At 47.3% G+C, this 18081-nt stretch overlaps 1 protein-coding gene and 1 pseudogene across 5 annotated transcripts in view; both read right to left on the bottom strand.

The window, feature by feature from the left end:
- The window catches only part of LOC127319780 (cysteine-rich receptor-like protein kinase 44), a 115875-nt gene extending 98316 nt beyond the window's left edge, over positions 1-17559 (bottom strand). For 2 of the 5 annotated variants that reach the window (XM_051349761.2, XM_051349760.2), the window contains exons 1-2: positions 17183-17553; positions 9065-9209 (exon numbers count right to left, since the gene is read on the bottom strand). In XM_051349761.2, coding sequence (XP_051205721.1) covers positions 9065-9084 — 20 coding nt within the window. In that variant the 5' untranslated portion in view covers positions 9085-9209; positions 17183-17553. Of the gene's footprint in view, positions 1-9064; positions 9210-17182 lie in introns of those variants that run through there. The other 3 variants (XM_071819697.1, XM_071819699.1, XM_071819698.1) reach the window with 3 other exon arrangements.
- Positions 12882-17183, bottom strand: LOC139830948 (uncharacterized; annotated as a pseudogene).
- Positions 17560-18081: the final 522 nt, after the last annotated feature.

The raw sequence follows: 18081 nt of genomic DNA, 5'->3' as shown, positions 1-18081 counted from the left end.
ATTCGACCTCCTAAAGTTCAACTCCCCTATTCCATTTTCCATAGTTAAGTCACTATAAAAGAGGACTACTTATGAGGGGAATGCCCCCCCCCCCCCCCCCAACGGTGATCGGCCCGTCGAGCTGGTCTTCACCGAAAGCTTTCCATTGAGTTTTAAACCCCGCTAGGATCCCATGAACCAGGAGCGCCAGCGGACTGGTGGTAGGGGACCCGACTGTAGGAAACCCTGGCAGCACTGGCAGAGGCCCACTGAACATGTTTTCTGCAAGATATATGGATCGAACACTCGCCATGTTCCGTATCCACCCCTACATAGGTCTGTGAGTTGGAAACTCTACCTGGCGCAAAGGAATGTGAATTGAAAATGGAACTCAGTAAAGGAAAGCCATGGAGATACGACCCATTGAGAATGTTACTTCAAACAGCCAAAAAAAAACGGATGATCAAATGGGAAGCTCAGAAACTCATGCAAGTTATGCGGGAACAACTGGAGCAGCCATTGTTGAAAATAGCGAACCCGTGTCAACAACGATAAATTGAATTGTAAATCTGGATGGTTTGAAAGTCATTGCTCTTTGGACTTTTCAAACTTAGCGAACTGAAACATCTGAGTAGCTAAAGGCAGGAAAATCAACCGAGGGCCAGTCTACAAGAAGCTGGCAGAGCTTTAGCCATTGGACCACATCCATCCATCCTCCTACCTAAACAGTGACGCCTTTTCTTGTTCGTTCTTCGAATTACGCTAGTGGAGAGAGGTTCGAAGTAATTCCCTTATCACTCTAAGGCCATGAATTTCTATTGATCAAAAGTAAAGTGAGCAACTTCTTTACACGCCGAACTAGATATGTACGGTCAGGGGAAACTGACAAAAGGGAGATGACCGGTAAGCTAGATGCTTCGCGAACCACCGGTACATTTCATTGCACTTAAATCACCCTCGTTAGGAGGCCAGGATCCAATTCCATTTCAACCTCTGAGGTCATTAACGAACTATAAAAGAGCCGGGAATGATTAAAGCCCCGGCTGGGGTCCGGGTAGCAGAACCAACAGAGGGCCAAGGAATCGAAGAACCGTCGGCGGCTCATCAAACCTTTCTGTTTCGTTTAAAGCTTAAGCGTTTTGTTTTCCCTTCCCGGTGGGCTTTGAAGCTTCCTACCCCTACTTTTTGCTTGGAACTTCTTCACGGATTTGTTTTTCGAATAAAATCTTTGACGTTGGGCATCTAATGTGTGCTTCTTTGCAGAGAAGTAACAACCACCTTCCAAAGGAACCAAGGGAAGGTCTCTGAGGGGAAAGCCCCCTCGCAGTGAGGAAGTTCCTGCGCGAGGCCATGTGCCTCGCGGGAAAATGACACCGCGGGCAAGCCTTTTTCAAGCTGGCAGCATAGGTAAACCCCCTCGCAGTGAGGAAGTTCCTGCGCGAGGCCATGTGCCTCGCGGGAAAATGACACCGTAGGCAAGCCTTTTTAAAGGTGGTGCCATAGGTAAACCCCCTCGTAGTGAGTTAGTTCCTGCGCGAGGCCATGTGCCTCGCAGGGACATGGCACCGCAGGCAAGCCTTTTTCAAGGTGGCGCCATAGGTAAACCCCGTCGCAGTGAGGAAGTTCCTACGCGAGGCCATGTGCCTCGTGGGGAAATGACACCGCAGGCAAGCCTTTTCCAAGGTGGCGCCATAGGTAAACCCCCTCGCACTGAGGAAGTCCCACGCAAGGCCATGTGCCTCGTGGAGAATTGACACCATCAAAAAGCCTCAACGATGTGGCGCCAATGGTAAACTGAAAGGACATCACCGACAAGCCAGAATGAGGTGACGCCAACGGTAGACTGAAATGACACCACCGACAAGCCTCAACGAGGTGGCGCCAACCGTAAACAGAAATGACATCACCGACAAGCCTCAACGAGGTGGTGCCAACGGTAAACTGAAACAACATCACCAGTAAGGCTCCACGAGGTGACACCAACGGTAAACCAAAGAAATGACACCACCGCTAAGCCTCCACGAGGTGACACCAATGGAAACTGAAGATATGACACCACCGGTAAACCTCCATGAGGTGACACCAATGGTAAACTGAAAGTTGATACCATCGACAAGCCTCGACGAGGGGGCGCCAAGAGTAAACTTCAAGGAAAAACCGCATCGTGAGTAAACCTCGCCGAGACAGCACCGAATGGGGCCCGGCGAGGAATGTTTCTCAGGGAAAAAAAGGTTGCGCTCCTACATACTACACGTCAAGCTCCACGAAAAGGACAGGAGAGCCAAAAAACAAAGTCAAAGCGAAATACATGCATATATATATAGGCCCACAAGGGCTTTGTCTTAACGATTACAAAATTTGTAAAAGAACAGAACAACTAAGTACATCGACATGCTTCGTGGAAGACTCCTATCTAAGAAAAAGGGGATCTGAGCTAGAGTCCGACGAGATCTGCATTGCCAAGGAGACGGAGGGGATGCTCTCCTTCATCAGCGAGATCTGCAGCGGCAGGCTTGCCTAAGCCTCCACGGGGTGGTAGAAGGTGCGACACATGGAGCCGCCGAAGACCTTGACGGTGATGTTGGCGGTGTCATCATGGTGGCAGAAGGCCAGCAGGAACCCACGCTGGAGCTTGTAGCAGCGGGAGATCTTCGACCAGTCGCCCGTAAGGTACACACTCCCAGCGTCGTCGCAGTGGGTCATCACCTTCCACGTCTCCTGGCTCAGGCTGGTCTCCCTCAAAAGGGCGTAGCCTGGCTCGTACTTGGAGAAAACCTAGGTGAACCTGTCGGGAAGCTTCAGACGTTCCAAGGTCTCCTCCAGCATGAAGCTGAAGAACTCGTAAAGTGGCGCGTCCGAACGGGTCATCTTAAGTAAGATGCCCGGCGGAGGAGAAAAGGCCGCCATGGAGGATGGCCCGGTGGCCAATATGCCGATGGGCAGTGCAAGAGCCGAGGCGGCCGCACTGCTCGCAGACCCAATTTCGGCAGCGACAACCGGCGACGACCCCCCCCACTGCCTCACGGACGGCCACAACCGCGCTTCACCATGGCTCCAGCTGGCAGAGCGAGCGGCGCAGGCATTGGCTTGTTCTTGCTCTCGTTGCGCCGGCCACGCCCACGCTTCGCTGGAGCCACTGAGGGGCTAGCATCTCCAAGAGAGGCAACACGGGCTCTGGTTCCTCCTCGAGCTCCCGCTTCGGTGCCATGGAGTGTGGTCAGTTGGTTTGTTCCGGGCAGAGGAGAAGAGAAGGAGAGAAGGAGATGGCATGGTGGCGGAGGAACTGAGGAAGGAGCTCTGCAACGCAAGGCCCTATTCTTAAGGAAATGCTGGGTGCGGTTACCGAGGAGGCACGCCTTCAGCATGGAAGTTGCCGGGCCGATGGCCCACGATCGTGCGATGGTTGGCTTCCATGGTGCAAATTGTCCCTCGATCACCACACTAGGCCCACCCACGACGCTCCTGGCGAAGTGGGAGGACGCGGGCCACCGCATGGGCCCGCAGCTTGTCGGTGTAGTGGCACCGGGGGTACCACGGGTAAACCTGTTGCAAGGCCCATACGACGGCCCATCTATAGCTACAAGGTAGACGCGCCCCACGAGGCCTCACGAGGAAGCCAACACTTGTCGATTTCCGATAGAGGATAGAGGCCTTTCGCGAGGGACCCCCCTCCTCGCGAGGAAGCGGTGTGGAGCCATCACAAGGTGTCGTCCGGTGTCTTAATGACGGTCGAACCGCGCGGGGCACCGCGGGAAAGGGAAGACGATGACGCAAGCCATGACGCATCTTAGAAGACAAGAGAAGCCCTGACATTGCCTGCATAAAGAGGCATGGGTGTTGCCTCTTTATGTAAAGGCGCCGTGGACGACGCAACGCGGCATGGATGACATCAACGGTCTACAACCACTCCTGTGGTCCGACGCTCTCTGAGAAGGGCATGGACCAAGTCCATCAATACAGTAGGGACCAGCTAGCACCCTCCTTTTGCACGTCTGTGGCAACCCCTCCCCCAAGATTTTCAAGGGGATGAGGACCAAGTGCCTCTATAAAAGGAGGGGCATCTGCTCCATGGAACAAGTTGGCTCATTTTAGGCCGACTCCATCCCACCAGAAACCCCCAGATCGCATCTGGAACTAGGGAGAGGTTCTTCAAGCCCCAACATTGTAGTTCCTCTTGGTACCTCGCGAAGCATCACCGTGCAATATAGAGAAGGCAACAGCAGGGTTGTTACCTCCACACGAGGGCCCCGAACCTGGGAAAGATCGGTGTCCCCTCTTTGTCGCGTTGAGCCTCGCCGTCGTACTGCTCCGCAGACGCCGCCGTGGTGGTACCGTACTTGGGGACGTCACTTTTAGCCCCCATCGATTTGATAACCTTAAGGCTCTCGCCGAGGTACCCGTGTTCCTCTGTTTTAGCAAAACCCCGACAGGCGCCACGGAGTATGATACATATTTCATGTGCAAGAAAGACTGCACCGGCTTATGGGGGTTCTCATCAGTTCATAAGTGCACGGCTTTTATGCGTTGTCTTGCATAAGGAGTTTCCATAGATGCAACCGATAACTATCTGCGCATGGCCGACTCGACATGCTTTGAGACTGTCTACATGTTTTGCCGGGCAGTGGCTGCAGTGTTTGGGCCAGCCTATTTGAGGGCACCAAATGCAGAAGATATAGCTCGGATCCTGATACAAAATGTAGGTAGAGGTTTTCCTAGGATACTGGGGACATTACTAGAAAAAGGGCTAGCGGTGGGATCACTACAAGTGGCGCACCTGTAAACGGTGCGCCCAGTGTGCCACTACTAAGTTTGACCCCCCCCCCCCCCCCCTCGTAGACATACCAATGGCGCACCATGTACAGGTGCGCCACTGCTATGTTGGGAAGTACTTAAAAGTGGCGCACCAGGGAATCGCCTTTTTAGTTTAAAAAATAAAAGAAAATGTTAGAAATTTCAAAAAATAAAATACTTCGAGATGACCACGTGTTATATCATATAGTTGCAATAGAAATTAACAAAAATGAATTTCGGCTTTATTTTTTTGCAAAATTACGTCATGTATCGGTAAAACGGCTTTTTTGGTTGCATACGACATCCGATGAAAACGTGTTTTATATGAAAATGTATCTACGGTCATTTAGCCAATTTTTAGATTCCCAAAATTCAAAACAGAAACAAGACTTTTTTTAGGTTCAATATTTCGGGCAATAATTTCAAAAAAAGAACAAAAAATAGCAGTGTCGCACCATGAAGAGGGCATTTGGCGTGCTCCATAAGCGCTTTGCCATTGTTTGGTACCCTACTCTTACCTGGTCAGAGTCTCAGATGTGGGAGGTGATGAATGCTTGCGTGATCATGCATAGCATGACCATTGAGAGTGAGCGCGACGCACCAACGAATGATGACCATCATTTTGACTTTCAGGGGTCTCTTGCTAAGGTTGAGCAGGTACTGGCATAGTTTGATGCTTTCCTCCGAATGCATGAAAAAATCCGAGATACTGGTGTTCATACTCATCTACAGAATGATCTAGTCGAGCATTTTTGGGTGCTGAGAGGAAACACCGCATGCGTTGCAATTAAATTTTATTCTTGTATGAAAATTTTAATTTATTCATTGGAACTATTTCTGTGAAATAATTTGTGTGATTTAATACTGTAAAAATATTATTTGAATTATTAAACTATGCAAAATATTATAATTTGGTCCAAAAAAAAAAATTTGCAGGCCGGCGTAGGGTGCGCCGGTGTAGAATGGCTTTCACTATACTTGGAGCGCGCTACCGGCACACCTGTCGGCGCCTATTTGGGGCGCGCTGGTGGAAAAGATGAGAATTACCCATTTTTTTTGCTATGTTCATTGGTCTTCGTCGCTGTGCTAAAAATGATGGCTTCACTTACATGTGATACAAGTTGCACATAACATGTTAGTTTAAGATACATAAAGGAAATAATCCCCTGCATTTGTAAGTATTCAATCCCTTGATTTGTCAGTTCAATTTTTTTTCATGATATGTAAATTTTATATTTGCTTCGGCACGGCCAAACCTGGCAAAACAATCTCATCATGTGTGTTTACTTATATTAAAGTTTAACCATTTGGAGCAAGTTGCTTCTTTTATTTTGTTGAGTCAAAATATAATGTTTGTTTTCCTTCCCGGTGGGCTTTGGAGCTTCCTACCCCTACTTTTTTGCTTGGAACTTCTTCACGGATTTGTTTTTTTGGATAAAATCTGTTAATAATTTATTTTTTAATGATTTACCTCTGTTATTGTACATTTGAAGATGCAGAACCTAATATATTTTAATATTTCGTCCTAACTTCTACAGATGGTATTGCTTAATGGGAAGCTGCCAATGTTTTCTGTTCATGCAATGATCTTGTGGAAAGCAGAGTTTGGACAAACTCTGTAATTCATGTACTACAGTTAGCTCTATGTTTCATTTTGTGCTACCCTTCCGCTCCTCCGCTATTGTATTCCTGACAATGCCATGCTTTTCTTTTAAGGTCCATCTCGGCTGCCGAACGGATATGCATGTCTTTCTAAATTGTGTTGACAAATCTTAGGTAATGTATATTTCTTGTCAGTTCTATAACCTAGAATGGATATACATATCCACTAAGAAAATGATTTATATAGGTCCATCAGCAAATACATCCCTTTCGGACAAGGATTACGAGTCTCGTTTGACTTGTTGTGACTAGTTGACCTATCGCAACTTGACTGTGTACACCTTTAAACGACAAGACTAGTTGAAGTTGTCGATCGACTAGTTGACTAGTCGACAACTAATCAGGACTAACCTATTTCCCCGAGTTGAGCGAATACTTTTTGGCTAGGACAGAAAAGGCCCAGCGCGTAAAACCTACCCCTAAAGAAACCGATCGAGCAACTACTTTGTTGCTGGGACCATAAAAAGAGAGAGAGAGATGAAAGCATGGAAGGAGGCCTGTGAAACAAAGCCTCCTCTTACCTGCCTCTTTTTAGTTGGGATGGTCGTTAAAGATTACTTGTAGAAATATAGACGCACCAGATGGATTAGTGAAAGCTAGGGTTTTTAATTGGGCCTTCATGGGCAAGACAGCCCATCCATTATTAACGTGGAGGCTATCTTCTTCCTGGGCCTCATCCTACAACGGGAGCGCCTACTCTCCGCCTTAAGCGGGAGGCAGCGTTCGCTACGCCTGAAGAGGTTCCCCGTGGGCCGCTCCAAATCTGGGCCCAACAAAAGGTACTGCTTCTCCCTTTTCTTTCCTTTCAGTTTAAAACTTTAAAGATGTTTAAATTTAAAAAATGTTCAAATCTGAAAAAGTTTTAAAATAAAAAAGTTCGAATTAAAAAATCTTTGAATCTAAAAAAGTTCGGATCTCAAAAAGTTCAAAATTTAAAAATGTTCAAATTTGAAAAAAATTCAAACATAAAAATTGTTTAAAATTGAAAAATGTTCAAAATTTGACAATTGTTTAGTTTAAAAAACAAAGAATTTAAACCGAACAAAATTCATATTTGAACAAAATTCATATTTGAATAAATTTCATATTTGAACAAATTTCAAATTTAAACAAATTTTGAATTTGAACAAATTTATAATATAAACATTTTTCAATCAGAGCAAAAAATAAATCTGAACAAATTTCGAAATCAGCAAACCAATGTAGCAAAAATAAAAAAATAAACCATCAAAAACCGAAAAAACCATCAAAAACCGAAAAACCAGAAAATAAAGGTAAAAACCATACCTGCTAGGCGCTAATGGGCCGGCCCACACCGTCCGTCGCTTGAGCGGGAGCGAATCGCTCCCGCATTGAGCGGCGAATAGGGATCGCGTCCTACAACGGAGCTCTGCATCCTACCTCTTAGCCGGGCGCGCCTATACGCCGCTTCAGTGCGTGCGGGATTAACCGCCGCACGCACTGCTCCCCGCGCCCGCTTCCTTGTGGGCCGGCCCATTAATTCGTTCGCTCACAGAAAATAAATAGAATCTTTCTCTGGTATGTAACAGTATACGATCGACATTGTCCATTGCAAAGACCAGAGTTCGAATCTCCTTCCGAAAGAATGCATATTTTTTTCGAATTTGAACAAATTCCAATGGAAACTGAGCAAATTTGAAAATAGAACAAAATTTGAATTCGAAATAAATTTCGAAACTGAGCAAATTTCAAAATATAATAAAATTTGAATTCGAGCAAATTTTGAAACTAAGCAAATTTCAAAATAGAGCAAATTTTTAATTCGATCAAATTTCAAAATTGAACAAAATTTGAGTTCGAGCAAATTACAAAATAAAACAAAATTTAATTTTGAATTTTTTTAAATCTGAGCAAAATTTGAATTTAAACAAAATTCGAATCTGAGCATAAAATAATTTTGAATAAATTTCAAATATGAGAAAAAAATATTTTAAACAAATTTCGAATCTGAGCAAAAAAAAATTGAACAAATTTAGAATCTAGGCAAAATTTGCTCGAATTTGAAATTTGCTCAAATTCGAAAATATTGAAAATAGAAAAGAAAAAATACCGACTGAACCAGGAAAGAACCGACGAAATAGAAAAAAAGCGAAAAAAAACCGCACCTAAATTTCCTAAACCGGGTGAACCATAGCCAGCCCGCGCTATTGGGTCGCGGCCCGCGAGCTGCCGTGCGCGTGGGCGGTTAATACGCCCCGCAGCGGGGCGATGAATAGGATTTGCCCTTTTAGCCCCCAGGATCTTCTTGGATTCTCGCCCATCCCTAATGCTGCGACCTGTCTCTGTCCTCTCATCCCCTCCTGTAAAATCCACGGACTGCATATCGACAAATCAAGCACTAATCGTGACTTATTTCAGTCGGTACCCAGCGACTAGTTGTGACTCATCGACTCATAATCCTTGCTTTCAGATTATTATCATCAAAATTAGAACATATGGTGTAGAAGTTGGCGATTTATTTTACCATATAGTACTTCTATCAAGACAAAAAAAATGTGACCTATTATACATAACAAAATATCTAATGGTTCCATTCGCTTGCATTTCAATTGGTAAACTTGTGCTGAGGCTAGCAACACTTTCTCTCTCTTGCAGTTAAAAGAGAACTTACTTGCTCATTCTCGATCCCATGGTAGGGACCCTACCACCAAATATCGCCGCAGCGCGCGTCTTTGATGATAATCGGGTATGTGTAACCGTGATTTTCAACACTGTGACACTGTCCCTCCAAGGTGAGTATATGTTTTGACCTACAACTGTTAACTCATATATGTTAGCATTTGTGCATCACCATAATTGCTGAACGATTATGCCAAAAAACTGAGCCCAGAAGCTAAAGAAGCATGACAACAGTTTATCAGATTGATTTATTTTTTCGATAAAGGGAATATATTAATATCAAAAGATACCAAATACACCTAGCGTCTGCAACAACGTACCACCCTAATGGCACTACGGATGCACACAGCCAAAAAATAGAAAAGAAAACTAAGAAACAAAAGTCCCACTACAGTATCTCAGGTCTAACAACAGCAATATATCCACCATCAAGACAACACCTGAAATACAGACTCTCCAAAAGCGACGCCTCCAAGAAGTGAACAACGATCAAAGATCATAGGTTTTCACCCTGAAGATAGTCCCCGCTCTCAAAACAATGCCTCCAACAAGGTCATCGTCAGGCACAACCAGTTAAGGCCAGACCTTGGGTTTTCACCCTGAAAGGTAGGACTCTGAAGTTCACCTGTGCTGTCGCCCCCACATTCATACCGCTGCTGTGAAGCTCGGAACACCAAGCAAGTCCATCAACAGCGTGGAGACTTGAACCTCCCTTAGCTAGTCCTCCCATCCGGCCTTCATGATATTCTCTTCTTCTGACTTTCATCATGGATCCATAGTCACTTGATGTCAACACAGAAAAAGAGCTTCGCGCCGCTCCCTCCAGAACCAAACGGTTGGAATAAAAGCATGGGTGCGCGCGACCGAATACCACCCGATCCAGCAAACTACAGGCAAAAGATGCGCTATTCCATTCGCCGACGGAGCCTTCCAGAACTCAACACTCCGGCTAGATGAAGAGGGTCAGCATCCGGTAGGTCTTCATCTTCGCAGAAGAAGAACCCTAGGACCACCACCTTCAAACCCGAAGCAGACGAACACGCCCCCACACCGCCATCCGCTGACCAGCGACGACGAAGGAGAAATCGGTGGACGGCGGTAGCCGCAACCACACCATCCTCGCCCCGCAGATCGCCGCCCCCTTCCTCGTGCCGCCAGCAAAAGCCGACGATGGATCTCGGCGGGCCCAAGATCCAACAGCCGCCGCCACCACCATCCATCGCCGGAGGCCGTGGAGGTGGAGCCGCCGCCGCACGTCCAGGGCCGCCGCCCTAGATGCGGAGCACGTCGAAGTCGGTGGTCGCCGCCCCAGCCGCCACCGCCGGTCGCCGCCTCCAACAACTCCCCCGGGCACTTTGGCGCCGGGGCCCGCCACCACCGTGGCCAGCGCCGACGGCAGCGGCGGAGGGAGAGAACGCAGAGGGAGGGGGCGGCGGAAGGAGAGGGATCAGCCCCCCGGCGGCGCCCTGGGGAGCGCCACGGGAGGGGTTAGGGTTAGGGACTCTATCGCACCGCAAGGTGCAGATCTCTCTTCAGAATGATTTATGCATGTATGTGATTTATGATTGTGGCATAAAGCACCAATGTATTTCTCCAGTGAAAAGCACCATGTTAAGTGAATTGTGTACTTACATAGTCTTCATATTTGCATGTACACTGTCTAAGCATGTGTCTTGTTGGTGCGCATATTCTATATCTAATTTAAAATCATGCCACTCGCAGTTGAATCTTTTTATAGAAGGCAAGCATCCCAATCCTGAATGAAATTGAAAGTGTACATTGGGGACTTATGTATTATAGTTGGAGGAGGAATAGTTGAACTTGGTATTTGGTCATCCCTCTGACAATGGCAGTTAAGGAATACATGATTTCAGCTGTCTGGCTCGCATATGAACAGACTTCAGACCTCACACGCATCTGAAAGTATATTTCTTAGCTTGTTTGACTGTCAAGCTGGTATTCCAAGATTGTTGTTGGATGGTTGTCTGTGACAACAACAACTGAATTGGAAGAAGCGCGGCTTGCTGTTTGTTGTTCAGACTTCAGAGCTCTTTAACAACACCAAAAAAGTAGACTGAAGGAATCCAGACATCGTTGTTGTTTGTCAAATTCACTCTAAATATGACACTTCCGATTAAATGTAATTCTCTTGCTATACTCCTTTTTCAAAATAATTGACTCAGATTTATCTAGATTCGCAGGTATCTATATGCATTTTAGTTTGCAACGGAGGGAGTACATGGTGATGCATGGTCTCCGTCCTGTGTGCGTGATGTTTTGGTACTACTGAAAATGCATGTTCCATTCTCATTTGTGTGTGCAACGTTAATCTACTTCAGTTCTCTGCTAGCTTGTTACAGCTTGAGGGCAAGAGGAACCACGAAGAGTTAAGAAGAAACGTTGCTAGACCTAATAGACATGGGAAAATTTGCTACGGGACACTGTTATTTTTGTGTCTTTGCCGAAACACACCACTAAAACATGTCTTTGCTCAGTACCATTACAATTATGTGGCACATTTGCCAAAACACACCGTATAACCTAAAACGGAAAGTTTGATATTTTTTTATTAGGATGACCATCCACGTTTGGTTTAGAACGGTTTTTTTGTGAAGTTAAAATTTTGGTCCGGTCCTATGTACGAATCAGTTGCTTGAACGGTTTTTCAAGGGCCCTTATTAGCCTGTACGTATTAATCTGTGATGAAAAAACTGGTTTTTTCCGTTCCCTTTCACTACGGGAACGCGCCACTGTGCAGACGGCCAGATCCTGTGCCGACGGCAAAACATCGGGGCCGTCGGCACAGGACCCGTTCCGGCCAGGCCCGCAGGTAAGCCGTCGGCACAGGAAAACCGTCGGCACAGGAAGGTCTGTGCCGACGGCAACCGTCGGCATAGTTTCGGCCGTCGGCACAGCCTCTCCGCTGTGACGGCGAGGTAATAGCGTCAGGCTTGTGCCGACGGCGGCACATATTTCAGCCGTCGGCACAACTATTTTCCATTTTACCACATTAATCTTCAAAAAATCATAACTAAATCATTATAATTCAGAAAAATATAAATAATATATCAAAATTTTCAGAAAAATAAGTTCTATCTTGAAAAAATATCAAACTTGAAATATTGCAAATATCTTAAAAAACCTTCTTAAAAATGAGCTATCATGTTCGATGTTTTATGGATTAGTAGAGTCTATGTGTTTTGTTGCCAGTTCTTAACATCAGGGTGTGGATGATTTGCTACGGCTTGTTGATACTGTAATGAACCTATCATATGATGGATGGTTGTATTTCGTTGCCGTTTTGGATTTATATAAAGCCGAGTCTAGGCCTTCTCTGTTTAAAAATAGAGGGAAAGATAATTTGCTTGAAGAATGACCGTCGCGCGAATTGCAACAACCAAAAGTAGCTGCAACAATTTTGCGTAGTTCATAATCTTGATGGAGACACACACTGAATCCCAAGTTTCTTTCCCTCTATTTTTAAACAGAAGCTCTGTTTGATCATCTTCAAACAAATTAAGGGTGAGGTCATTCTTCAAACACACAAACCTATCAAATTAAGATTCACGCAGACGGTCATTCTTCAGACAAATCACTAGACAGCACACACACAACACTAGCACATGCTATGTTTGATCATCTTCATACGATCGGCCATTCACCCTTAATTTGTTAGTGACAGACAACTTAACTGAAAACATACATAATAGTCCTGTGTTTGATCATCTTCATATGTTGATCATCCATTCACCTCTGTTAGGGATTGGCAACCGAACTGAAAACATACACCATAGTCCTGTCCTGCATAAAGTTGGAAGAGCTCGAACATCCAAGACAAGCACAGGTCCATTTCAAAAAATTCAAAAACGATCCAAACCATGTGAAACCTTCGCGTGGTGTCATATTATATGTCATAGTTACAAGGAAAAATATTAAAGTTGAAAAATTACAAACATCACAAAAATTTCTTGTAGTTTATGTAGTACATAATCTAATGCTCATGAATTTTTGGAAAAATCATTTTTATGTTCAAAATATGATATAGATGTCATATTTGGATTCCTCTCATTTTTCTAATCGATTTAGACATATTATTTGTCAAATTCTGATTTACGGATTTAAAGATATTAATTATTCCATATTAAATAGAAAAGGAAAAAAATAAAATCATTTTATTGTCCATTTGAATTCAAGATTAATATACTTATTCTTGTAGTTTATGTAGGTAATTGTTTGAAATTAAAAAATATAAAGATGTGCAACATCAAGGAATAGGGGTTAATAGTATTGATATGGTATTATTATCAACAAGGTGTCATTTGTTTCAGGGAAGCTAGTCTAAATGGAACCGAGATGTTAAGCGTGCTAGGGGTGGAGTAGTGTGAGGATGGGTGACTGACCAGGAAGTTTGACCACGAGTGGAATTTGACCTAATATTAAGTGTAGTTAGAGTTAAAATGGTGCATGTGAGAGATTAAAAAAATTGGGATGAAAAAATTTGAAATTTTTTTTTTGAAAAAATTCGAGCCAGAATTACCAAACGGCCGTTATTTCTATGCCGACGGCAAGTCTGTGCCGACGGCAACTTTGTCTGTGCCGAGGCGTTATTGTGCCGACGGCAAGGTGCCGACGGCTGCCGTCGCGGCAAGGCAAGCTGTGCCGACGGCCGGCCGTCGGCACCTTGACTGGTTCCCGTAGTGTTTTGCTCTGTACGTATGAACAGATGGAAAAATAATAATCGAGCACTATTTAGTCTTGAACCGAACCATATCTGGAGTACTAAGAACAGCATCGTCCGTACCTATGAACAGATGCAAAAAATAATCGGGCATCATTTAGTACCAGACGTTTATACAGTTAGTTTACATGTAATTGGGGAAGAATCTAGGCGGAATTAACCCTTTGGCACCCAGCCCTGTCGCCGTCCATGGCCGCCGGCAGATCACGTTCTAGTACGAGGGCGCCCATGAGCGCAGCTGAGGGCGCTGGTGAGTGCGGCCAAGGGTGCTGCTGAGGGCGCCGGTGAGAGCGGCCGAGGGCACCGGTGAATGGCCCAGACCCCTCTTGGGTGCCGCGGCTCTTGCGGCTGATTGCAAATGGTGCGGACGAGGGACAAGAACGATGTACGGAGAGAAGATGTGCTTGCCGACGGTGAGGAGCGGAACTACGGCGCCTGGTGAGATGGAGGACGACGATGCCTGCTAAGGCTCATCCGATGAAAGGCTTTTTAGTCCCCTTCGTCGAAAATCAGGTTTGGTTTTCTGTTTTTTAATTAGAAGGAGAACCGGTCTGATTTGGGGCAATCGTCTGATTTCGTTACAAAATAAATAAATCTTTCTTTTTTTAGCATGCGGTGTGTTTTGGCAAACATACCGCAAAATTATAATGGTACTCAGCAAACAACCGTTTCGGTGGTGTGTTATTTTTTTTTTCGAGTACTCGCAGGAGATCTGCGTGTTTTGTATTAAGCTCGAAGAAGGAAGGACATCGTCCAGTACAGGGGATAGACTCTTGCGCCAGGCAACCACAGACGGAGCCGGCCACACCACCCACCCAAAACAACAACTATTCCTTGCCCTGGGGTCTACCTAAACCACGACTAGAAGTTCAAAGTTGCCACTCATCGCTGATCCGGCGAACAAGCTGTTGGGGGTTGGTTTCGACCTTGCCCAAGACGCGAGCGTTGCGCTTGTTGGTGCTAGCTCTGGCTAGCTCCCTCACTCTCACAGCTCACGGACGGAGGTAGACGAAAGGCAATGGCGCACGAACACCTTTTCTGGATTTCAACCCGAGCTCAACCTCGTGGTACAAACAATGGAGATTACAGGAAGGGATTTTATAGCCGCAGCTCGCACCCACGTCGCTACGGCCGCGCACACACGCACCCATGACCAGCACGCCCCAGCTCGCGCACGACGCGCTCCAAACGCGATCGCCACGGCCGGCCCGCTGCTGGACCAAGTCCTCCGTTCCTCTCGCTAACTCCTGACAGAACGCAACAAACACACGCACTACACACACTGTCACACGCGCGCACCATGCCGTGCATGGACCCGACCTTGGCGCGCTCACGCCGGTCCACCATGCACGCCATGAACACCATGGCTTATTGCTAACATTCTCCCCCTAAGCCATGACCTTAGAACAGGCATGGGTGGTCGCTGGCGTCGCAGAGCAGCGCCTCCTCCTGGTTCTCCTCCTCCTCCTCCTTCTTGGGCTTCCTGCAATCGCGGGCGAAGTGGCCACGGATGCCGCAGTTGTGGCACTTGCCGCGCCTACCGTTGTTGTCCCCACCGCTATCGTCGTAGACGCCGCCGCATGTACGGCGCCTCTGCTCCCATTGCGCCGCCATGAGCAGCAGCTGGTCTCCATGACGCTCGACGCCAATAGCTGCCTTGCGCCGCTCCGTCCGCTCCTGGAACGCCTTGAGACGCCCGAGCACCTCGTCAAAGCACACAGTCTCGACGTCGCAGAACTACTCGATGCCGGCCACCGCCGTGTACATCGAGTCCGGGACGGTGTCGAGCAGCTTCTTCACCATCTTGGCATCGCTCAACGTCCCGCCGAGGCTTGCGAACTTGGCGGCCATGCAGCCGATCTTCCCAGCGTAGACGTCCAGCTCCTCGCCGTCCGCCATGATCAGCCGATCGAACTCGCCGCGGAGCGTCGACAGCCGAGCTGCCTTGACGCGATCCGCGCCGATGAACCGCGCCTTGAGGCTCTCCCACACTGCCGCCGCCGTCTTCTTCGACGACACCTGTAGCAGAATGTCCTCCGAGAGCGCGCGAGCAGGTACGCCCTCACCCTCTTGTTCTTCTCCGGATCGATCGCCGCCGTCGGGTCCTCCGGAACCACCGCCTCCCAGACGCCCTGCACGTCGAGGTTAGCCTCGACCTTGATCGCCCAGACGATGTAGTTGTCGAGGGTGAGCATCGGACAGAAGAGCGGCATCGCTCTCCCCCCGGCGCCACCACCGTGCGGAACCAACGCCATCGCCGTGGCTCTGATACCACTTGTTGGTGCTAGCTCTGGCTAGCTCCCTCACTCTCACAGCTCACGGACGGAGATAGACGAAAGGCAATGGCGCACGAATGCCTTTTCTGGATTTCGACCCGAGCTCAACCTCGTGGTACAAACAATGGAGATTACAGGAAGGGATTTTATAGCCGCAGCTCGCACCCACGTCGCTACGGCCGCGCACACACGCACCCATGACCAGCACGCCCCAGCTCGCGCACGACGCGCTCCAAACGCGATCGCCACGGCCGGCCCGCTGCAGGACCAAGTCCTCCGTTCCTCTCGCTAACTCCTGACAGAACGCAACAAACACACGCACTACACACACTGTCACACGCGCGCACCATGCCATGCATGGACCCGACCTTGGCGCGCTCACGCCGGTCCACCATGCACGCCATGAACACCATGGCTTATTGCTAACAGCGCTCTAGCTAGAGGCTCCGAATGACAAGGGAGATCAGGGAGTTCGCCGTCTTCCGCTGGCCCATGGGTCGCCCCTCGACAGCCGCTGGCCACCAAACCGAGAGCGGTGCAGCCGGGGTGGGGAGCAGGGCGCGCAGCCCCGAGTTGATGCTAGCCCACACGACGTTGGCGAAGGGGCAATCCAAGGAGAGGTGGTCGAGCGTCTCGTCGTGGACTTTGCACAGCGGTGGTGTGTTATGGTAAAGATACAAAAATAACGGTGTCCCGTAGCAAATTTTCCAAATAGACATCCATGGGACCCACGGCCAGGATGGCTGACTGCCTATTTCCCATGATGCCCACTACCATGCTCTAGCGATCAAAGTATCAAACAGCCATCAAAGTATACAAATCAACAGCAGAACTGCATCGTGCATGTCAAAAATTTGAACTGCAAATGGCCGGCAAGGTGGCGCGACAAGGCGCACTCCATCCTTAGTTCAGAAACAAAACGATGTTCAAATAGCCTCACACAACTATGCGATAGAAGGCCAGATCTAACAACCCGCTGGAGACAGATTAGTTGCCGCAGAAAACTTGAAAAAAAAAAGAACTCCGTATTTGCTGGTGAAAGCAGCATGGATCTAAACAGCTTGTAGAAAGGAAGGTGGATGGCAAGATAGCGAACCTGAAGATGGCTGCAGGAAGAAGTGTTACGCTCTCTGATATTGCTACAAGGTTTGGCTTGGATCTCAATTCTCAAGTCCTGAGTCAAACGAGAGACAAAGGGAAAGATATACAGTTCTCCGGTTCATTCGTTCAGTCTACTTCTTTCCTGCCTATCCTGCAGGCTACAAGCGAGTGGCTCATATAGCCTCACCTGCATCAAGTTGTCCAGTCGCATTGCGGAGTTGGTCTTCGCCGCTCGTGGCAGGTTAGGAGTTCCTTTCACGCCCCCACAAGTATTTGGCGACGACGACGATGACCCGGGGATAATTGGCTCCAACTAGGGCGCCAGGCAGTCTCCGAAGGATAATTCACTTGGCACCGGGCCCGAGCCGACGATATCCGCTGCGCTCGACGCCAACGACGCTCCTCCACGTGGCTGCGAACTAGCGTTTGGGCTGGGGGACTTTTTAGTCCCGGCTCGTAAGCCCAACCATGACTAATGATTATTTTTCGAAATGTTTTTTCTTTTTTAGAATTTCAATTCTCTAATTTCTTTTTTCTAATTGTTTAACTCATTACTCTCTCATTTGGATCATTTTTGACACTAATTACACTGACTCGTTACTCTCTCAGTTGAACCATTTTTAACACTAATTACACTTCATCTTTAGTCAAATTGTAGACTTGGTCACTTCTCGGGTCGGTCACCCATCCTCACACTACTCCACCCTCAGCACGCTTAACTCCTCAGTTCTTTCCTGCTGTGCTTCCGCGAGTGTGATTGTATCTTGTTGTAAATACTACCATATTAATCCTATTAACTCTTATACCATTGTGTCACATTTTTTGAAACCGAAAACAATTATTTAAGTAAACAATAATGAATAGTATCATAATGAATTCCAATAAAAATAAAAT

This window comes from Lolium perenne, chromosome 5 (genome assembly GCF_019359855.2).
Source record: "Lolium perenne isolate Kyuss_39 chromosome 5, Kyuss_2.0, whole genome shotgun sequence".
Taxonomy (NCBI): Eukaryota; Viridiplantae; Streptophyta; class Magnoliopsida; order Poales; family Poaceae; genus Lolium; species Lolium perenne.
Note: the sequence above shows the minus strand (reverse complement) of the source record. Positions and strands in the feature narration are given on the sequence as shown.